This window comes from Phalacrocorax carbo, chromosome 14 (assembly GCF_963921805.1).
Source record: "Phalacrocorax carbo chromosome 14, bPhaCar2.1, whole genome shotgun sequence".
Classification (NCBI taxonomy): Eukaryota; Metazoa; Chordata; class Aves; order Suliformes; family Phalacrocoracidae; genus Phalacrocorax; species Phalacrocorax carbo.
In genome coordinates, this window is record NC_087526.1 from 15,804,288 (window position 1) to 15,824,132 (window position 19,845).

Consider the following 19,845-nt stretch of genomic DNA (forward strand, 5'->3'; position numbering starts at 1 on the left):
CAGTAATGGACCGCAGTTTTACTGGAACTAACTAAATCCCCAGAAAATAGTTTTTTCTTCCTCAAAAGAAATGGTATTTAAATCCCATGATTGTTCACAGCTTGTTCTTTCAAATGTTCTGCTGCTTGCAGAAGCATTGAGCTAGCAAATGCGTGTGGAGACACTGAAGAAGCACGGTTGGCTCTTGAAATTTGGACCACATTTATCCTTGATTTCACAACCGGTAATCAATGGTCAAAACAAGTTGCTCTGCTCCCAAGTAATTAGATTGAAATACATGGCAACGAAGAGGCCGTGCGCTTTCCTAACAACATGCATTTGTGATGCCCTTTCACCTGGATGGACAGCAAATGGTGTAAATCTAGTTGTAAGGTCTGAGCAAGCCACCACCACTGTGCTGAGCATCGATAGGGAGGGCAGCGCTTGAGCGTGGCTAGTCGGATGTCGTGCACACCGCAGCCCCACTGGTGCCACTCCCAGTGAACCCAGTGAGCAAATTCTGTGCCTAAAAAGCATCTGGATGGGAGCCCTGTTCCTGGGTACTCTGATGGCAGTGTAATACAAGGCACTGTATTGCCACTGGCAGCACTGTCATTTATCCCAAAATAAGACCCCGCCGAGAACAGCATCAGCTCAGATCCAGGCAAAGGGCAACAGGGCGCTGGGGCAGAAGGACAGCCCCGCTTGCTGCCTCTTCCCCAGGACCGCAGCCCTGGGACGCTGGGCTGGCTGGCACAGCGCTCCCATGGGGGTTTGGGGCACGTCGGGGCAGCCTCTGAGCCTGTACTGAGTGTCGCCCACAACAGCTCCACTCCTTCCCTACCCCAGCACTGGTAGCAGCAGAAGTGAGGATGAAGTGCGGCATCCCTTGTTCTTCCTCACCCCCTCACCGCTGGGGTGACTGCCCCACATTGCACATGCGCGGCACGCTTCCTACGGCCAAAAACCGCCTCTGACTCAAACACTTCCCAGCCTGTTTGCACTCTTCTGCTCTGCCCCACCTCAGTCATGATGGATGAGGCAGCGGAATGGGGTCTTTCAGCTGCTTCAGTTTCTGGGGCCCCATAGCTGAACTCCGTGACTCTTGCTAAACCTAGCAGGTGATTAAGGGGAGACATCACAACAGACACTATGAAGAAGAAAGGCAAAAGCTGGCCTCCTTCTCTGTGTCAGTTAGGATAAGGAAGGCCAGGTTTGAATTACATCGAGGAAAACAGATGGTAGAAATTAGGGGGAAACTTGCTGACGCTAATGATGATAAAGCAGCACACAGGCTGTCAACAAAAAAATGTGGACCTTTCTGCCGTTAGTGGTATAAGAAAACAGAGTGGACAGGCATCTGCTGGCAATGATTTAAGAAAAGCTGGTCTTCATTAAGAGTAAATGAACGAGATAATTATTTCATCTCACTTCCATCTTTATTTTCTGTAACTCTCTGGTCCTAAAGTGGCATCGAGATAGAAATATTTTACTGCTGACATCAGACAGGCTCACATGTGCTCAGCACAGGGCAGGCTAATGCGTGCGGTTCGTCTGCAGGGATGGTCTCTTAAACACTGCAAGGCAAATCACAAAAGCCACCCTTTATATTTTGCTCCTGACCTTACAACACTGAACAGTTTTGAACTCTTTCCAGTTCCTGGGGAGTGACTCCTTTATCCCACATCTCTTTGGCTTGCACACATCAGTGTAGCCTTCGCCAGCCACTCTCCATGGACATGGTGCCCACACCGGCCCCTAAAAACAGTATCTACCCTTGGCTCTGTGGGGCAGTGGTGTTGCAGAAGAGTCAGAGGTCACTCAGACAGATCTGATCTAGTGGTTAGTTTACTGAGTTCTAATCAGTGAATTTAGGTATGTAAAATAGTTAATAAGTACAGTTGGATTGGTGGTCGATACTGTTTGCCACACTTAAAGTTAGTACGGGAGACAAAGATTATCATGTAAGCTTACTATACTTATCTCAAATGTTACATGCATGCAAAAAATGTCACTTACCAACCCATCGATGCTTGGTGTCAGGTAAGGGATCTCTCCACCTCAAGGAGTAACCTTGAGAGGTGTCCATACTCAAGGGGAGATCCCCACCACGCAGCCAGCTGCTATGGAGGGAGAGCTCAGTCGGCCCTGATGGCTGCAGCTATTTATAGCATAAAGTGGTTGATTCATAAGCAGATTCTGTGCTGTGTTCGTGCGGTTTCAGCCATTTATCAGCCCAGTCTCCAGCTGAACTGGTTTTTTGGTTTTGGTGCTGGGTTCTCACTGCGAGCCTCACACAAAAGGCTCGCTTGCTGAGCAGCTGCCTGGCTCAAAGTCCAGTTAGTTCGAACCGGAGGAGTGCGTCCATCAGAAGTGGGAAACACATAGTTTATGCAAGGCAGGAACCAGACCTGCCAACGCTTGGGCAGTACCCAGAACAGAAGCTCCCCTGCCATGAACCTCTTCCCCATGGTGACAAGTGGGGAAGATCCAACTGGACTTGGGCCTAGGTCCCACCTACAATGTATAGACAACTGTAGGATGTCTCCTGGGGACCAGAAGGCCTGAGCATCCCTGTTCATAGGGGAATTCACTGAAAAAGAGCTCGTGAAAATACCACAGCTAAGCAGGGTGATGCTTCACAGCGGCGTTAGCCCCAGCTGGATGAGGGGAGCATTTTAGACCCCAAGGGAGTGGGAGTCAGGCAGACAATTTTCACTGAAAGTCACTGGGAGCTGGGCAAATACTTCCTTTCAGCCCCATTTCCAGGGCAAAGTTGGCTGCCCTGCTTTTGTGCACAAATCTCGGCTTGGGCTTGGTGAAGTTTCCGATACCACCTGGGGAAATCAAGTCCAAAATAAATGCCGCAGCCCACAGGGAGAAGGACGAAGGGAGCCCCCCCACCCCCCCAGCATGAGTTTGTGCTCTTTTCAGAGAGGGCAGGCAGGAAAGGAGCTCTGCAGAGGAAAGATAAAGTAGGTAATGCTTCATTCCCACAGGCTCTGCCACAAGGCTCAGGGACCTGCGAGGCCAGAATACAGACTGGACCAGTGAGAACCAAGAAGCAAAAAAGAAGCATTTTGTACCTTGGTCTTTTTCATGTGCTTTGTCACTAGGTCCCTTGGGCCCCTGCCCCACTGAGCAGTGAGCTTACGCTTTCCTTAGCCTTCCTTTTGCTGCTGGTGTGCCTGCAGCTAATCTTCTAACTCCATCACTGCACACTGGAGGGATGGCTCTGTATTCCTCCTGGGTGGCTCAGCTCTGCTGTCCATCTTCTAGGTTCTGCCTTTTCATGCAGGAAAAAACTCGACTGGGAGGTTGCTCTTCATCCACACTGGTCTCCTGCCACGCCTGCCTGACTGTCATCAGAATGGGCCATTCTTGTGCTTCAAGGCAGGTGTCCTTGAAGATGATCCAGATGCCCTGGCCTTCTTGGCCTCTGGAGCAGCCTCCCATGGGATTTTGCCAAGCAGATCCCTGAACAGACCCAACAGCAGACCCAAAGTCTGCTCTCTGAAGTTCAGGGACTTGATTTTGCGCTTAATCTTGGTCACTTCTCGCAGGATACTCAACTTCACAGCCTCATGGTCATTGCAGCCAAGACTTCTCTCCATTTTCGTATCTTTGGCCAGTTCTTCCTTGGTCATCAGTAACAGTCCAGAAGAATGTCTCCCCTAGTCAGCTGGTCAGTCAGCTGTGTCAATAAATTGTTTTTAATGCTCTCCAGAAGTCTCCTGGGTTGCTTGCACTCAGCCCTGCTGCTCTCACCAGATGAGAGGGTGGTTGAAGTCCCCCAGGAGTACAAAGGCCTGCTATCAGGAGGCTTCCTCCAGCCGTCCAGAGGAGACTTCGTATCAGGTGGTCTGTAGCAGATGCCTGCCATGACGTCGCCCTTGTTGGTCTGTCCCCTGATCCTCACCCGCAAGCTTTCAGCTGACTCATCACCTGTTCCAAGGCAAACCCCTGGGCATCTGGGCTAGTCCTTTGCCTCACCTGGCTTTCCTGAAGAGCCTGTTCCCAGAGCACTACCTGCTCTGTAACTGCGGAGAAGGAGGCGTTGTTCTGTTGCCAGAAGTCACAAACCTCCAGACTTCCCTCTCTTGGGAGTCTCCATCCACAGCGCTTTTGAGCACCGTCTCCAGCTGTCCCTTCTTCGTGCATTGCAGTCCTGAGGCTTCCCCCCCGTAGGGGCTCTGCAAAAACCCTGTTGGTCTCCCTGACTGTAAAAATCTGTCTCCCCCAGTAACCCAGACTGCTGCTAACAAGGTTGGGACTGGGCTCCCTTGCCTTTCCTCTCCGATTACCTAGCATCCCCTGCAGACATCTGGATACATTTCCAGCTCTAAAATATTCACCACAAAATATAGCCTTTGCAGGAGGTAAAACACTACTGCTGAGTACCTAATTCTTTTAATGATACTGCATTGCAGAACGGCTCCGGGAGGGGGACTTTCACATGCCGTGCTGTCAAAGCCACTGTTGCACGGGGAGTGCTTCAGCACGCCGGCACTGTTATTGTGGCCTTGCGAGTGTTATCATTCTGGATGATGAGTTCTGCTGCAAACTGGGACCAGTTTCTGTGTTCACGCAGCAGTTATTACATCGTGCACGATTTGCCATTGCGGTATGGCTGCACCTTAGCGTCGCTGGGCAGGTCCAGTACTGCCGGAATGCCTGTTCCCAGTGCGGGCCAGTCCTAGGTCCCAGATTAATTTCTCACAGTGCTACAAGGCATGAGCTGTGCAAGAAAACTTTATGAAAGTGCTGAGCGTGGACTTAATCTGGCCATGCAGAAATTAGGCATCCAGTCTAAGCACACCAATTCATGCCACAGGCTCAAGAGCGTCCCTGGGACACGCCCGCTGGAGGTGCTGACGCCGGTGTAGCCCAGATCAGACACCTGAGTTTACACAAGGGAAGGTGGGCTTAATTTCATCCCAGTCCCTTGAAGGTTCAGAAGGAGCCAGGCTCTAAAATCCAAGAGGGACTCACACATCCCAGGTCAGTTTGGCAGAGCCCTTCCAGAATAAGGAGCCAGAGGAAATTTTTGGTTTTGCCTGGGACCGCGTCTGCCAGAAGCTAGCGCCATGGCAGCCGGTGTCCTCATCGGCTGCGTTTTGTAGCTCCTCCACCACGCTGAGCAACCTGACGCTGCTTGCGGCGCGCAAGCTCTCCCACGCCACGGTACCAGCTGGTCACTGCACGTGCGGTGTCACGGTGTCCCAGGCAGGGCGGGGGGGGCACGTGGTGATTTACTGTTTCTGGTTCCCTTTCGCTCCAGGAGAACAGCCATTACACAGATGTGGAGGATGCCAGGCTACAGTAACCAGGTACAGCTCACACACTGCTTTTTAGAGGCTGATTCCGAGCAAAAGCTTTTATTCCATGCATGTTGGGGGGGGGGGGGGGGGGGCGGTTGCTGCTTCACAAGATGCTCTTTTCCACCGATCCTCTGTGTTTCCCTAGCACTGAGGCTGGATGCTCAGCTAGGTCACTGATCTGCCCCTCACTCCCCTCCCTAAATCACAAATCTTTGAGGTTCAAAGAAAATTATGTACATTTTTCTCCTTGTAGCCCATTCAGACCAGCAGTGAGCAACAGTGTGAGGAAAGCACGAGGCTAAACCCAGTCCTGGCACGTTGAGCAAGACAAGCTGAATCGAAGTGCTGCTGTCATCTCTACCTGGCATTCAAAAGGACAATATGGCCCAACATCTTCCATCCATCTGTAAAGCAAAGATAAAGAGAACTCATCACCCCAGTGAATCCCCACTACCCCGTGCAATGGATTCGGAGCTCTGCAGCCAGCAGAGGCAGGAACCAAACCCTGCATAATCCGTAACCACCACTGACTGGCTAATGGGAGAGCGGTTGTGTCACCAAATGAGTCAGAGATGTTTTAGAGCCTTTTTGTAGGAGAGGAGGGAGAACTAAGCTTAACCCAAGTAAGACATTTTTCCCCGTGCTAGGTGAGAAGAGCCAGAGCGTTTGCTAACTGTGGGAAAAGTACTATCTCAGTTTGGACAATTCGTGTTCTCATGCTGAAGGTCTTGTTGAGGAAGAGGGTGTGGGGTGAGCTGTCCTCCCACAGTGATCACCTCCTGGCGTGTCTCTCTTGCCCCATGAGCTGCCACGGGTACGCGGTCACTTCCAGATGGAAAGGAGTCGGTGCTAGTGCATGTGCTGTGCTCTTTGCAGCTGCTTGAAGAGAGGAAAAGGGGAAAGGAAGCTGCCTGCAGGAGAAACAAAGCATACATAATTTTCAATAGTTTGGTCTCCTCATTTTCCACTGGGAAACCACTATGTAAAGGCTGAGCAAGTCTCTGCAGAGCGAAGGGGTGCAAGCATGTGTGGCTGAGGCCCTTTTCTTGGCCCAGCTGCTCCCTGGAAGGAATGCAGTCCACCCACGTCTCCAGCCCAGTGCCAGAGACGTCAGCCCCTTCCCCAGGGTGCTCACACCTTCTTTTGCCCCAGCCTCGCTGGGTCTTCACACCGACGTGCACGCCAGGAGAGTGGCGCAGCAGCGCCTGACTGCGAAGGCTGTGCTCCGCCGCCAGTCTGACGGGCCTGCACGGCGTGAGAACTTGCCTGAGCGTAACCAGACTGGTACCGGTGAATACCCCAAGCACGATGCATGTGGGCGTGCAAGCACCTCCCCTGCCTAGCCAAATTCAAGCTGCTTTTGACCCATGCCACATCCTGCGAGCAGAGGGCTGCAGCAGCCAGCATGTGGCTTGTCGTGGGAACCCCCTTACACCACAACACCCAAGAGGTCTCTCAGCCTTTCTCTTCTTGTTTGTTCCTCCTTCATGGGCTTACCCGGTTTTTCTGAGTTCAGGGGTACATGGGCCTGAAACTCACGCAGCACTTTATTCAGATCAGGTGTGTCCTGCCCGTCACCCCATCCCCCTCCAAAACACACACACCCCCCCCCACCCAGTGCTTTGAATCTGGACCGGTGTCCACAGCTTCTCCTTGGTCGAACGCTCCCACAAAATGCGTGGCCCCCTAGGTCATACAGAGTGCTCTGGAAGGGGACACCTGCTTTCTGCTCCAGTGCTCGATGCCAGACCTCACCTACAGCGTCTCTCTTTGAATGGTGAAGGGGAAAACAGGTCCCAGGGGCCACGATTCCCACCCCCGAGGGCCATCCTGGAGCAAGCATGGCTCTTGAAGCACAATGTTTTATTTGCGTTTCTTAGTTTCAAATAATTCATGAGGGATTAAAGGGATAACTGTGCTTTCCCCTACCTTTTTCCGGTTCCTGTACAATTTATCCATTGTGTTGTACTGAGCCGTTGTAGAGCTGTTTTCTAGGCTTTGAGAGATGAGCTGCAGTTTTTGCTATGAACTGACTGTGATGCTAATGTTTGGGAGAAAGGTGACCTTGTACATACAATCCTGTATAATAAACAAAAGAAATCTAATTTGCTTTCGCTCTTTTTTCTCTCTGTCGTACAGACACACACACTTTTTTCCTCTATTTCAGACAAGTCTTCTTTCCCTTGCTAAGCTTCAGCTCTGCCCACAGGATTTGCTTCCCTTTACACAAGGTATATGCACCTGGGCTGAGCAAAACATCTGGGTTCACCAGGGCTCTGGAACTTTTTCGTTGGAGGCCTGGACGCTCCCTTGATGCAGGAGAGCAGGGGATAAAATCCAAGCCTTTAACCTCTGGACTTTGCCCCGGTCCAGCTCGTAACAGACTGGAAAAATGAGACTGCTATTCCAGTTTGCACAAGCCAATGATGCAAATAAATGCTCCTCAAGCACAATGTCCTCTGGCTGCCTCCCCGATCCCTTCCTCAGCAGAGCAAAGCTCACACCGTGTTGCCAGCTGTACCCGTGTTCACTGGCGTAAGCATGCAAGCCCTGGCATGTCTGGCACCTCAGCTGTGTCTGGAGGCCACCAGTGACCCTGTGGGGGGAAGCCAGCTGCTACCACACTTTCAATGCCTTCTTAGGTTTCCAGTCCTAGAGAGTTGTCTGCTGAGCCTGGCCTGAGCCATTATCCGGCACTGGAGGGCAAAGCTGCCTGTTACATCTGTTCAAGTTCATGGGGACTCTGGGGATGCTTGAACATCCATCCTGCCATCAGTCTCCAGTTCACTTCAAGATGAGGAAAGCAGCACGGTCAGACTAACGGCTGGACGTCTTGGTGGCTGGGAAGGAGGAAATGGGGCGGGGGGGTGGGGAGAAAAAAGCAAGTCAAAATGTTTGGCTATCGAGATCAAATTGAGCCCAACCTTAGGTCCATTGAGCCGCGTACCTGGGCTCTGAGAGTGACCATGGCTCAGTGCCTCGGAGGAGGGCAGAGCCCTTCTCTGCTGCATCCTCTCCCCGAGCCCCTGCCTCACCGGCCAAGTGCTGAGCCTGGCACCGGGCTGGGGCCCTGGCATTGCAGCGTGGTGCTTTAGGCCACTGGAGCATGGTCAAGGTCTCCTAGCAAACAAGTCTTTTGACTTTGGTAATGATTTTGGAGGGAGCGTGAAAGGCTCTTATGCAGGCCCTTATGGTAATGACCGTTGCTATTGGCGGTAGGTAGGGCCTCAACAGAATGAGTTCTGGGTTTTTCCTACTCATTGAGTTCTGTCTGCGACCATCCAGAAAATCTTCAAATGAAGAGGTGAGGGCATAGCAGTGAGGTGGGAAAGGGAACACACACCACCCCTTTCATGCTTTAAGGCCATAACGCAGCTGCAAAGCTTCCTGTGGACTTCACTGGGTCTGTAAGAGAGGAGCCGTCACCGCCTCCCTCCGAGCGCTGCTTTCCCAGGCGTGAGGAGGGCGGGCAGGGGAAAGGCCCCACTGCAGGGGCATGAGGCACAGGGACAGAGCATCGGAGAAAGAGGCAGGTGAAAGCACACGGGCTGTAGATGTTTAAGGTCTCCAGAGCATTTAGTCAACACGCACACAGAGTGCAGACATCGGTGCTGTTTAAGTGTGCACCTGATCACAGTCAGCGCCTGCTCCCCAACTCCCCCATCCCATCTTTCCAGGCATGAACACACACGTGAGATACGGTGTGGGGTGCTGCATGCTCAGAGCACAAAGCAGCGCTTTAACCACATCCTCGTCCTCAAGCCCAGCCCAAACCCCTATCACAGGGCAACAGACCACAGTGAAGAGCAGAAGCCCCATTACTGGGCTCGGCCTGGTTAACAGAAAGATGTGTGGTCCCCCCCAAGGCATTTTAAATATCCATGACATAAAAAGATCTCATTAGCTCTTGAATGAATATAAAGGGTCCTATCCTTCATGCACCCAACCTCCTTTTCCATCATCCAGTGTCCCCATAGAGCCACTCCCTGTAAATCATCCCTGCCCTCCTGGAATGTGGGAAGTCGAGGGTTGAGCCAGTCCATTCTCCCCAGCATTTCCCCCAGGGCAACTGTTAATTCAACATCTGCAAATTCTGAAGAAAAACAACCAACATAAACAGAGCAACTCAACTGAATGTACATGCAGATTCTATCTTGTGTAATGGTAAAAAGAAAATGCTGTTGTTAAAGCCTTTCCCCACCACCCACAAAGGCAACATCTCATTACCAAGTGCACTGGACCGCTCGGCTTCTCACATTTGCTGCTCTGCCCGTGGCCACACCATCTGCGTTCGGTGGCGACGGCAGCATCGTTGTCGTTGGAAACAGAACCTAAGCTCTCAATCCCCACTGCCTTGTGTGCCCCTCTGCAAAGGAAACATGAAATGGATAAGGTTGCTGACAGACTTTGGGCTTACATGTGCTGCTCTGCATGGGAACAGGAGATGTGCAGGAAGTTTTGGTGCTCTGCTTTTTCATATGCTGGCCTCAGCAGTCATTAGAGCAATAAAGCAGGTTTACTCCAGTCCCAAATCCTCCTTTTATGTGCTTTTATGTGGTTCTGGACATGGAAAGACAATCTGTCAGGCCAAAACGCCTGTAATCTTTCATTCGGTTTGAGCCAGGAGACGCAACAAAAGCCTGACTTTAATATATCCTATTAACTTTAATGAGCACCACAACTGAAGTCCATGCAGCGCTTTGGAAATAATTCAGTTACTGCAGCTGCAACAGGACCCGTACTTTAGGGAATTTGTAAAAGCCAGTTGCTGCCTCTGTGAGAGTTGTCCTATCCCTCATTCATTGTGTTCCCATTATCTGCAGGAGATTTAATTCCATGTTTTTTCTCTTCTCAAGACAGTTGTGGAAACATTTGGAGATGTAGTCAAGAACCCTAAGGGTTCCTGGTGGAGTGTCCAGCCTCTGCCAGGAAAACACACCCAAGCCTGAGCTGGGGATGGTCTGATGCCAAAAGGACTCAGCCACGTCTGAAAGCCTCTGCATGCATTCGGCAGCGGGATCTGAGCAGCCGTTATGCACGAAACCCCATGCTGCTGGCACCACTCACGTACCCCTTGTGGTGGCGTGTAGGCAGGCACGTGCCAGTATGGACATGCTGTACCATTTTAGCAAGATCCTCAGGTTCAGCACCTTTTCATTGCCCAGATTTACTTCCTAGCAGGTGGATTATTTTCTCTGACAGGTTTGAGAGGGTTCCTCAAATATAGCTTCCTATGGATCCCATCTTTCACCCCCTCCCTGGGCTCACAGCCCCAGTGGTTCACCCAAACTAGTTGCAGAGGAGATCCAGTGAAAGCTTGATAGAGATAGACAAGATGCGAGAAGGGATAAACAGGTGAGAGATGCAGGCAGGAGCAGGAACCCAATCTCCCAGCCCTGCCCACAGAGCTGCCTGCAGCTGACACCTGCTGCCCTTTGCAAGCAGACATTGCTGAGGGCGAAGCATGGACCAAAGCTGCAGCCTTCCCCCATCTGCTCACCGACCACTTCTTCAGCCCTCCTGCCCTGCTGGTGAGCAACCGCTGCAGCTCCTCAGCACTGCAGCTGACTTCGCCAGGCTTAGGAGCCAGGGGTGTCCCCACCTGGCCTTTGGGTTGGCTGTGAGTGGCTGGGTGGGAATGCTTTCATCAGCTCTGGAGCACAGACCAGCACACTCTGGGCACAGGGTAAGCAGCTCCTTATGGCCAAAGTGAAAATTTCCTGCATTAGGACCACGATTGAGACCTGGGAGGCTTCAGGAGCTTCCATCAGCCTGTCTCCTTTGATAAAACTGCTTTGGGTGCGACAAGGTGACAGCAGTTAAATAGATCCAGTTAAACTGCTTAAAGACCAGTCTGGTGGCAGGGCCCAGGGACCCAAAGGCAGCATCCTACCCCATCACAATACAGCAGCTCGGCAGCACAGGAGACTCGTCCCAGGCAGATCCAGCCCCGACCACAGGTTCACACAGCTGCACGAGCAGCCCCAGAGCGTGGCAGCACCACGTTCCCACGGGCAAAAGCGATGGTGTCTAAGTGCCACCAGAGCTGGCTATTAATACTGTATCACGGGGGGGAGAGCGTGTGCACATGCTGTTAACACAAGAAATTAGGAACTTGTTTGCATACCAGCATCTAATACAACATTTCAGTAAATGCATTAAGAGCTTTCTGTGAAGGGAGTGCAGGCTGGGTAGGAAGCAGCCAGCCAGCAGCAGGAATAGGGACAAAAATAGAATAATATTAAACATACCATGTTTTCTAAGTACCAATAAACTATCTTTGTACGTAAAAGCTCTTCTAAAGTCACTCATGTACCCCTAGTGGACTGGGTATGAACAAGGAATCAGAAATCATTTTTATGTACTCGGAGCATTTATGGCCAATACAGCTACCCGGGCCGTGCATTTGCATTCAAAAGCCTAAACTTCAAGAGACACTAGAGAGGTAAAAGGAGAAAAAAAGATGTATTAACAGCCATGTGGGAAGGTGAAATTAAACTAAAAAGACAGAAAAAAATAAAAGGAGGACATTAAGGAAAGTAACAGCACAGGCACCCAACCCTGCAGGACACCTACAGACCCGAAGTGTAACCCAGCAGACAAGTATCCCCGTGAAATTTTGCAGTTCTCACGGCTTGGGCACACGGGACGTCCTAGGAAGAAGCAGCACAGCAACACAGAAGTATCAGGGGCTACGTAGAAGCAAAAATGTAATTCCTGTCAGCTTTACTTGTAGTCATTGGGTCTCAGTCTATTACAAGGCAGCCTGGCTTTACAGCTGTTCACACCTGCACTGGCACTGTGGGAAAGCAAACTGGCTGCAACCCAGCGAGCGGCGTTTCCTCCTGCCAGGAGGCAAATGGAGGGCACGGGGGTGGGGGGGTGACACACGACGGCAACGACACACAGGCCCGGGGAGGGGGACGGGCACAGGTCAGCGACTGAATCTCTGGGGCACACAAGTGGCTGGTGTTTCACCTGATGTTTCTTCTGCTCTTGCTCTCCTTTTTCAGAAAGCAGCAGTTGATTGAGCAACACGCCCTTGCTCCAGCCTCACCGTTACCTGTCACATACCTGCACACATGACACAGTTTTCCCAGCAAGGCCATCATACACATTTCTCCTCCTTCCGTCAAACACCGGGAGAGCTCCCCAGGTTGCGGAGCTGAGCCCTGGGCAGCGCAACACCGCAGGCAGCAGCATGGGGATCAGAGTGGTGTTGCCTTCGTGGGGACTGAGACGCCTGTGGGGAAGAGGCCCAAACATGGCTGAGATGAACAACACTGAAACGCAAAACCAACATTAAAGGTCAAATGCTTCGGACCCTTAATAGCAAAAATAAGGACTAAAGAGGTGTTTGGTTTCTCCAGTTCACTCCAGGTCCAGCTTTCAAAAGCGCTCAGTGCACTGAGGGCTGAGATATTTTGAAAAACATATCACAGCTATGAACAGTGACGCTTGTTCCCAGCCACAAAAACACTTAATAACGCGTTTGAGGAGTCATTTTCCATTGGGGCAGAACAACCCTCGCCCACCTGCCCTCACTGGGCTGGTTATCGAACCGGGCTGCAGGACTGGGAAGCGGGAAGGCAGAGAAGGTAACAGGGGTGCGTGGTGGGGTAGCAACAGGCGACACACAAGCAGGACTTTCCTGTTCCTGTCTGGCACATTTGCTCTCCATCATCGCAGATCACAAGCTGTCACTGCACTCATTTAAAATAGAGACACAAAAATCAAGCACTGCTTTTGCCACTTTCCCCTCATGCCTTAATAGACCTGTGTTATTCCCCCAGCAGGAAAAGTGTCTCCCCAGCAGCAGAACATGTGAAACCTGCACTGAATCTGTGAGCAAGGTACTGAAACTGGCTGGAAACAGCACAGAACCAGCCAGCCATGGCAAAAGCTGTAGCGCTCACCTGCAGGAGGTACCTTTTATCTGTCGTGGTTTTAAGACTATTTCCATCTCTCATACCACTTCACTGTAAGGAACAAAAAATCCTGGGTTTATTGCCATGATTTCGGTTGTTTTTCTGACAAAAGACAGCTTCCCCAGGTAATTACAAATATATATGTTGAGAATAGGCGGTGTGATACCATCTTTCTACAATATCATAGTAGACACCATTTCCCAAATTATAATTTTTGTCATGGGACCGTTTTCCAATCCAAGACAGATCTCCGCTCTTTTCTTACCAAAGGAAAAATAATTGCATTGGCAAAGAAGCAGCAAGGCTCCCTGCCTTTCCAGCCACCAAGCCCGGACATGCAGGAGAGTCCTGTGTCCTCCCAAACTGCAGCCAGGACCCAACCTAACAGGATGGGATTTGTGTTTAGATATCCAGCTTAACACCTTTGCTGCCCATCACCACTCGTTGCGTACAGAGAACACCCGCCTTGGAAAACTGCTGAACACACAGCGGGGACCAGCTCAAAGAGTCTGCTGAACTTGGACCAGTAAAGAAACTGTAAGGACATGTCTGCACAGAGGCTACGCAAAGAGCATCCCAACCTAGAGGTGGAAGAGCTCTGCTCGTACCCTAATTCATATGTGGTGGTACAAAACATACAGACAGCACCAGTGAAAAAAGAGTATCTATAGTCTAGCCCTTTCTGTGCTGCAGAAGATGAGGACTGGCCGTAGCGACGGCTTGGCAGAGCACTCGGTGGGAATGCAGAGGGACGGAGTGGCTCTGCGCGCTGATTAGTTGCTACCTGTCTCTCATCCCCGCCAGCTCTGCCCCTCAGAGCACTCCCCTCTTCCCTTCCTCTGGCCTCCCGACTCCTTTTAAGCATCGTTTCAACCCACAAGGCTGTTCATATACAAGGCCCACTGTGAATATCATTCCCTTCTGGAAAACACTCAATGCGTAACAGGCAAAGCACTGAGCATTACAATCCAAATTAGAAATGTAAATCTGATGTACACAATCACCTTTTTAACAGCCGAGCTCTCAAACAACAGTATTTCAGGGTAGCAGGAACACCAACCCAGAAACAGTGCCTCTGCACACACAAATCAACACCTTTCTGGCTGCATTTTGTAGTTTTTTCTTTACATCATTTGCATACTTGCCCAATCCTTGCCTTTTGTTATTTCTATGCATTAAGTTTAATCTTGTTTTTTCATTACCTATATATTCCCTTTCTGTCTTCAAGAAGCCTTCAACCTTCACAGCAAAACCACTCTCTCCCGCACGGGGACGACCGCGGCTCCACCTCTGGTGAAACGGCAGCAGCAATGCTTGCTGCAGTGGCAGCGGGAGTTGCGAGATGCCAGCGCGGGGGGCTGCGCTGTAGCCCCAGGGGAGGGTAGCCCAGGCAGGAGGGGTTCAGAGCCACATCAGTGCAAACAGTCCCCGCGTTTGCTCTGAGTTTCCTTCTGGTGGGCGACCCTGAGCCATTTGGGGAGAGGACAGGACAGCTGGGACACGCGTTCCTGATTTTCACCCTGTGCTCCAGCTTGGCCCCTTCCTTACTGCTCAGAAGATCCCTTCATATCCACACATGCCAAAGCATCCTGTGTCCTGATTTTGGCCAGCTCGGAAGACACCCCTCTGCCTGCAGCATCTCCCCAAGGTGCAGATGGGGCTCCAGCCCCAGCACACTCCTTATTCTTCCAAGTATGTTCTTGGTCCGGGGCAGGATTTACTGGCCACCTCCCTCATCTGGAACAACGTATGCTCCAGCATGCAGCTTAAATTAATTTGAGAAAGTGGAGTAGATCTGGAACTAAAAACAAAGTGTCCTGTACAAAAAAATTTTTGAGTCCCCGTGGCCAGCCCCAAGCAGCCTCTCGGTAACAGGGAATCCTCTATGGCAACCACAGCCTCAAACCTAAATAACCACTTCAAAGGAACCCAAGAGATCTTCGCACAGCTCCTTCGAAATAAAAAAGAAACAAATGCAATCCTCCCTACTGGCTGGGGCTCGCAGGAAAGCAACCCATCGTGTCAGAAAGTGGAGAGCAGGCTCCGAGGACCACGAGCGGTACAGAAAGACATCTCAGTCCACAAAACTAAAAAGAAACGAAAACTTGTTTTTTACCTGCCTTTTGTACCTTGTTTTAAAAATTAATCACATCTAGCTTTTCTCCCTGTAATGAAGGCAATAAAACTCCCTTTTCTTTTCCTTTTTTAATGAAAATTAATATTATCAGAAGAGGACTGTAAGACCACACTAGAAGCACCAAGATCCAGCTGTGTGACCTAACACTGGTGACAGTTAGGGCACAAGCATGGTTTGCCATCAAAGTCACACAGTTCCGCTCCACTCCACGTGAAATGTTTCCACAGGGAAGAATAAAATTCACAAAACCTATGGGATAATTACCCAAAGCAGCAAGCAAGGCTGGGGGAAGGAATCAAGGTTTTAAAACTAATTTGCTTTAATACAGACGTAGAATAAAGGAAGCTGCTTCTGTGTTAGAAATCCCAAAGTCTCTCTGAGCCCAGACACCGACTCTGGAGGATGTAACGGGCTGAAGAGGGAGGTACCTACATTTCTGCCGGGTATTCGGCAGCAAAACGATCAACAACAAAGACGTAAATTATGACAGTTTTATTTCAGAAATATGCAGTTGTTTGCAATATGCAAAAAGGAAAGAGGACGAACTGCAAGCTCATGCAGCAAGGAATGAGCCTGGCGCTGGAGTCACAAGCAGAAGGGAAGCAAGAAAGTGTTTTTCTTCCTGCAAGGAAAAGCCAGTTCCTCAAGTCCCTCAGGCAGCAATGGGTTTCCAGGGCCAGCTCCATCTTCTACTGCTGTATAAAGCAGCACGGTTGCTCCATCGGGCTTGTGACAGAGACTAACAGCATGGATTCAGCCACATTCTTATATACAAAATATATGTATGTATGTATGTAAATCTTATCTGTATTAACCTACAGTGAAGCACCTACAGGAAAAGCAGAATCTCCCCAGGCTCTTTCTGAAGCCTAGGAGGCGGGTTGAATTGCCTCTAGAGGCACTTTCATGTTGTCATTACTGACTATAGAAAGAGCCGAAAAAACTGGATTTCTTAGCTGAGGGACTGGAGCCAGATGAGGCCCCTTCAAGCCAAAGGCTTTTACAGACGAGGTAGTGCATGTTAAAGATCAGCAAGGGGCATCAAACCTGTTTCTCTCTAGGATTCCACAATTTCCAAGTAGTATCTTCCTTCCAAAGCCTGTTTCCTCCTCCTGCTATGAGATCATTTAAGCAACTGATCGGGATCAGAGCATCAGCTCTGCATTCAGAGGCATATGGAGGGAAAGGACACATGGAGTTGCGCCCCCTTCTCTGCCATAGGATTTTACTGTTTATCCAAAGTCCTTTTAGTTATAAGCCCAAATTAGAGCCATTTGAGAAGAGTTTTCCCAAGGCTGACAGACACCTGGGACTAGAGCAAGCTGCGACTTAGATTAACTGCCAAAATGCCCCTATACATACAGAAAGCAGAATGCAAGGTAGAGCCATACAGGTCCAACCTAACCCTGGCCGATCCCCATGAACACCGTGGGAATCCAAACACCTGCAGATGTTCGCCGTAGGCCCCCTTCGCGCTGCTGGAAAAGCCCAAGAGAGACATTCCTGCCGTGATACCTGAGCACTGCCTCTAACCTGGGCGCTTCCAGCCATGTTCCTCCAGGGACACCGAGCTGCTCGGTCTCCCGTCATTCGAGTCCTTCATGTTTCCAGGGAAGAGTGAGCTTAGTGGCTGGAGAAATACAACAGTTAACAGGACAGCTCAGAAGCAGAGTAAATGAACCCAGACTTACCATCCAGGGTTACAGCACGGTCCGTCCAGACGGATGTCCTGCCGCTGGCAGGGGCTGGAAACAGGGTGCTCAGGGAAGAGCTTGCACTGCAGCAGCCAGGGTGCAAACACTCGTCAGACAGAAAGCTACAGAAAATTAAATTCTGCTACTCAGGCAACATGGCAAAGCCAATTTAAAAATAGAAAAGCAAGCCATTATTTTGGCAGCTGGTGTGGCTTTGCCGTTTGGTGTCCACACAGGCTGAAGCTGACCTGGTAATTCTTGTGCAGGTTCTGTTTTCTGTTAAACATGTGCTTTCAATTCTTTCTCATAGCTTGGCCTCCCACTTGCTTGGATGCTCTTCTATTTGGTAACCTGGAATAAACCTCCGGCAAAAACCTGAGCAGAGGGGTAGAACAGATAGCTAGGGAAATGTTATTTTAAACATTAACAGGAAAGTTTTAATGAATCTTAGCTGTCAGCGTCATACTCAGCTTCACGTTCTCTTGACTTCCAGAGCTTTCCTGCTGTTTCTGTTTCTGTACCTCCTCCACTACACACCATCGCACACCCTTCCGCCTGACTGCAGCCGAACATCCCATGCAAATCGTGACAAACCTGGTCTTGTTTCCAGCAGCAGCAGCGGCTTTCAACATCTGCTCTTCCTTCTCCTTGCCTACAGTCTTAGGTTCCTGTCAAGCAGGCCCACAGCTGGCACAGACCGGGGGTGTTAGGGCGTGGCGTGCGTGCCCGGGGGACACCACGCACAGTACTAACCAGAAATCCCCTGCTCTCAGTGGAATCTTTTTATAAATGCTTCTCCTCCTCCACACCACTTCTGGTTATACAAATACTACTGCTTTGATTAAACCCTAGCTCTAGCCAGAAACTTCCGTGAAAACAGTTTAATCTCACTTATTTTCATAACAGCGGTCAGTTATTTCAGCAGAACAGAACCACACCTGCTCAAAGGCAGCTGATCCCATTGCACCTCTACTGAACGAGGGAACCAGATCCGTATTTCTGGAGACTCTGGTGACCTGAGCAAGGTCATTAACCCTTTGAGTCCCACCCCCCCCAACTATGCAATGGAGATAAAAGCATTTACCAGGCAAAAGCGGGTTATAGAGATTATTTTTCTCATAAGGATATCAGTAAATCTCAGGCTCACTGACAGGATCACAACTTCTTCTGTACAGTTCTCCTGGGACCTCCAGTGACAAGTCTTAGCTTTCTCTTTTGCACATTCCGGGCTGAAGGATGTGTTGCATCTTTACTGCTGGAAAGGGACAGACCTCCAAGAGCTTGGATTACTTAGGTAAGGTGTAAGAGAACTCTGGGCACAGCAGAAGCCATGGAGAGGAGCAACCCAACTAAAACCCCTGTGCTCTTTGTTCACCGCCCAGCTCCTCCCCAACCCATTCAAACAGGGATTCCAGTCTGCTCCGCAGTTTTTCTGGACCTAAAAAAAATGTGGCTCCCACAGCACCTTACAGCCAATTTTCAACTCACAGAGAAAACAGCATGGAGAAACACACCTCTGTCTGCCTCCAAACACAAGCCAGCATGCAGACCCATGGCAAAGCAAGCTACCACCTTATTCTGTTAAGAACGCCATCCTTAAGCTGCTTGCTTACATTCAGCGTAAGTACAAAACTCTACTTCTTTGCCTTTGAACTCATGACTGCACTTCAAGCTTACATCAGCCTTACAAGCAGCAAGAGGCATTTATGTTCATGCAACACTTGCGGTAGGCTATACTCGTTTTAAAATGTACACTGGAAGGTGTTTGTTTCTCAAAAAAAAAATAATCAACTAATACCTGCTCCTAGACACAGAAGGCTTTTCACACATCAGTGAGGTTATTCCACAGGTAAATTAGTCTACAGCTCAAGATGTTTCACTCTAATATTAGTCATCAAAAGCAGCACTCTCAGGGTTTCACGCACAGACTCAAAATACATCTATAAAATACACCTATAAAGCTCTCCTGTGAGTCAGGAGAGCTCACAAATGATGGGTTTGAACAATCATTTATTCCTTTATTAACCTGATCTTTTTGATCCAAATATACTGAAGTCAAACTTCAAATTTAATGCACTAAAATACAGCACCAGTGCAAGGCCATACTGTATTTTTAAGTATGTTAAATGTATGTGACCCAGGAAAAAGCAACCATTTAAAAATAGAAAGTATTATTGTTCTTCAGCTATTTCAGTGTGTTGCAAGAGCAAGTCACAGAAACAAAAAGCCAACTAGCACTTCTCAAAAAAGTTTTACTTCCAACGGGAGAATGCCCATTTGCTAGAGAAAAAAACAATACAACAATAATGTTACAAGAGGCACTGATCCTGGCTTTATTCACTTCAAGATACATCCAACATAGCTCACTCGAAATTCAAAATGCTTTTAAGAAACCAACCACAAAACCTTGATTTTTGCCTTACAGTGCTGTCAAGTTTTCAAAACGCAAGTGACTTCCAGCAAGACCGTGTTCTGTATTAACAGACATACAAAGATTAAAACTTGGTAGAAACCCTTCAGTTTCTGGTATTTGATGAATTGCATTCAGAATGACCATTTTCTCTGGGGAGGAGGCTACTCTGCCCGCCTGCAGGGCCAGGTGCCCGGGGTCCTGAGCTACTACACCTTACCCTGACTCTGTGCCATTTCGGCAATTAAATGAACACTGCCCCCCCTTATGGTACTCAGGAGGGACTTCACTCCCCGTTTGCATCTTTGTACTTGGCAGCTGTAACAATTCCTACAGCACTAGAACAACTAGTTCAGACAGCATTATGTGTGTCCCC

General features: G+C 49.7%; 1 protein-coding gene and 1 long non-coding RNA gene across 4 annotated transcripts in view; one reads left to right on the forward strand and one right to left on the reverse strand.

Moving 5' to 3' along the window:
- The window catches only part of RALY (RALY heterogeneous nuclear ribonucleoprotein), a 141,716-nt gene extending 136,025 nt beyond the window's left edge, over positions 1 to 5,691 (forward strand). For all 3 annotated transcript variants that reach the window (XM_064465012.1, XM_064465011.1, XM_064465013.1), the window contains exons 9-10: positions 5,261 to 5,309; positions 5,554 to 5,691. In XM_064465012.1, the coding sequence (XP_064321082.1) occupies positions 5,261 to 5,305 (45 nt within the window). In that variant the 3' untranslated portion in view covers positions 5,306 to 5,309; positions 5,554 to 5,691. The remainder of the gene's footprint in view (positions 1 to 5,260; positions 5,310 to 5,553) is intronic.
- Positions 5,692 to 6,118: 427 nt separating this feature from the next.
- Positions 6,119 to 7,620, reverse strand: LOC135315645 (uncharacterized). The gene is made up of 3 exons (XR_010375129.1): positions 7,542 to 7,620; positions 7,230 to 7,379; positions 6,119 to 6,211 (listed from the first exon to the last, which is right to left on the reverse strand). It is a non-coding gene; the product is annotated as an uncharacterized LOC135315645 (long non-coding RNA).
- Between the last annotated feature and the right edge of the window lie 12,225 nt (positions 7,621 to 19,845).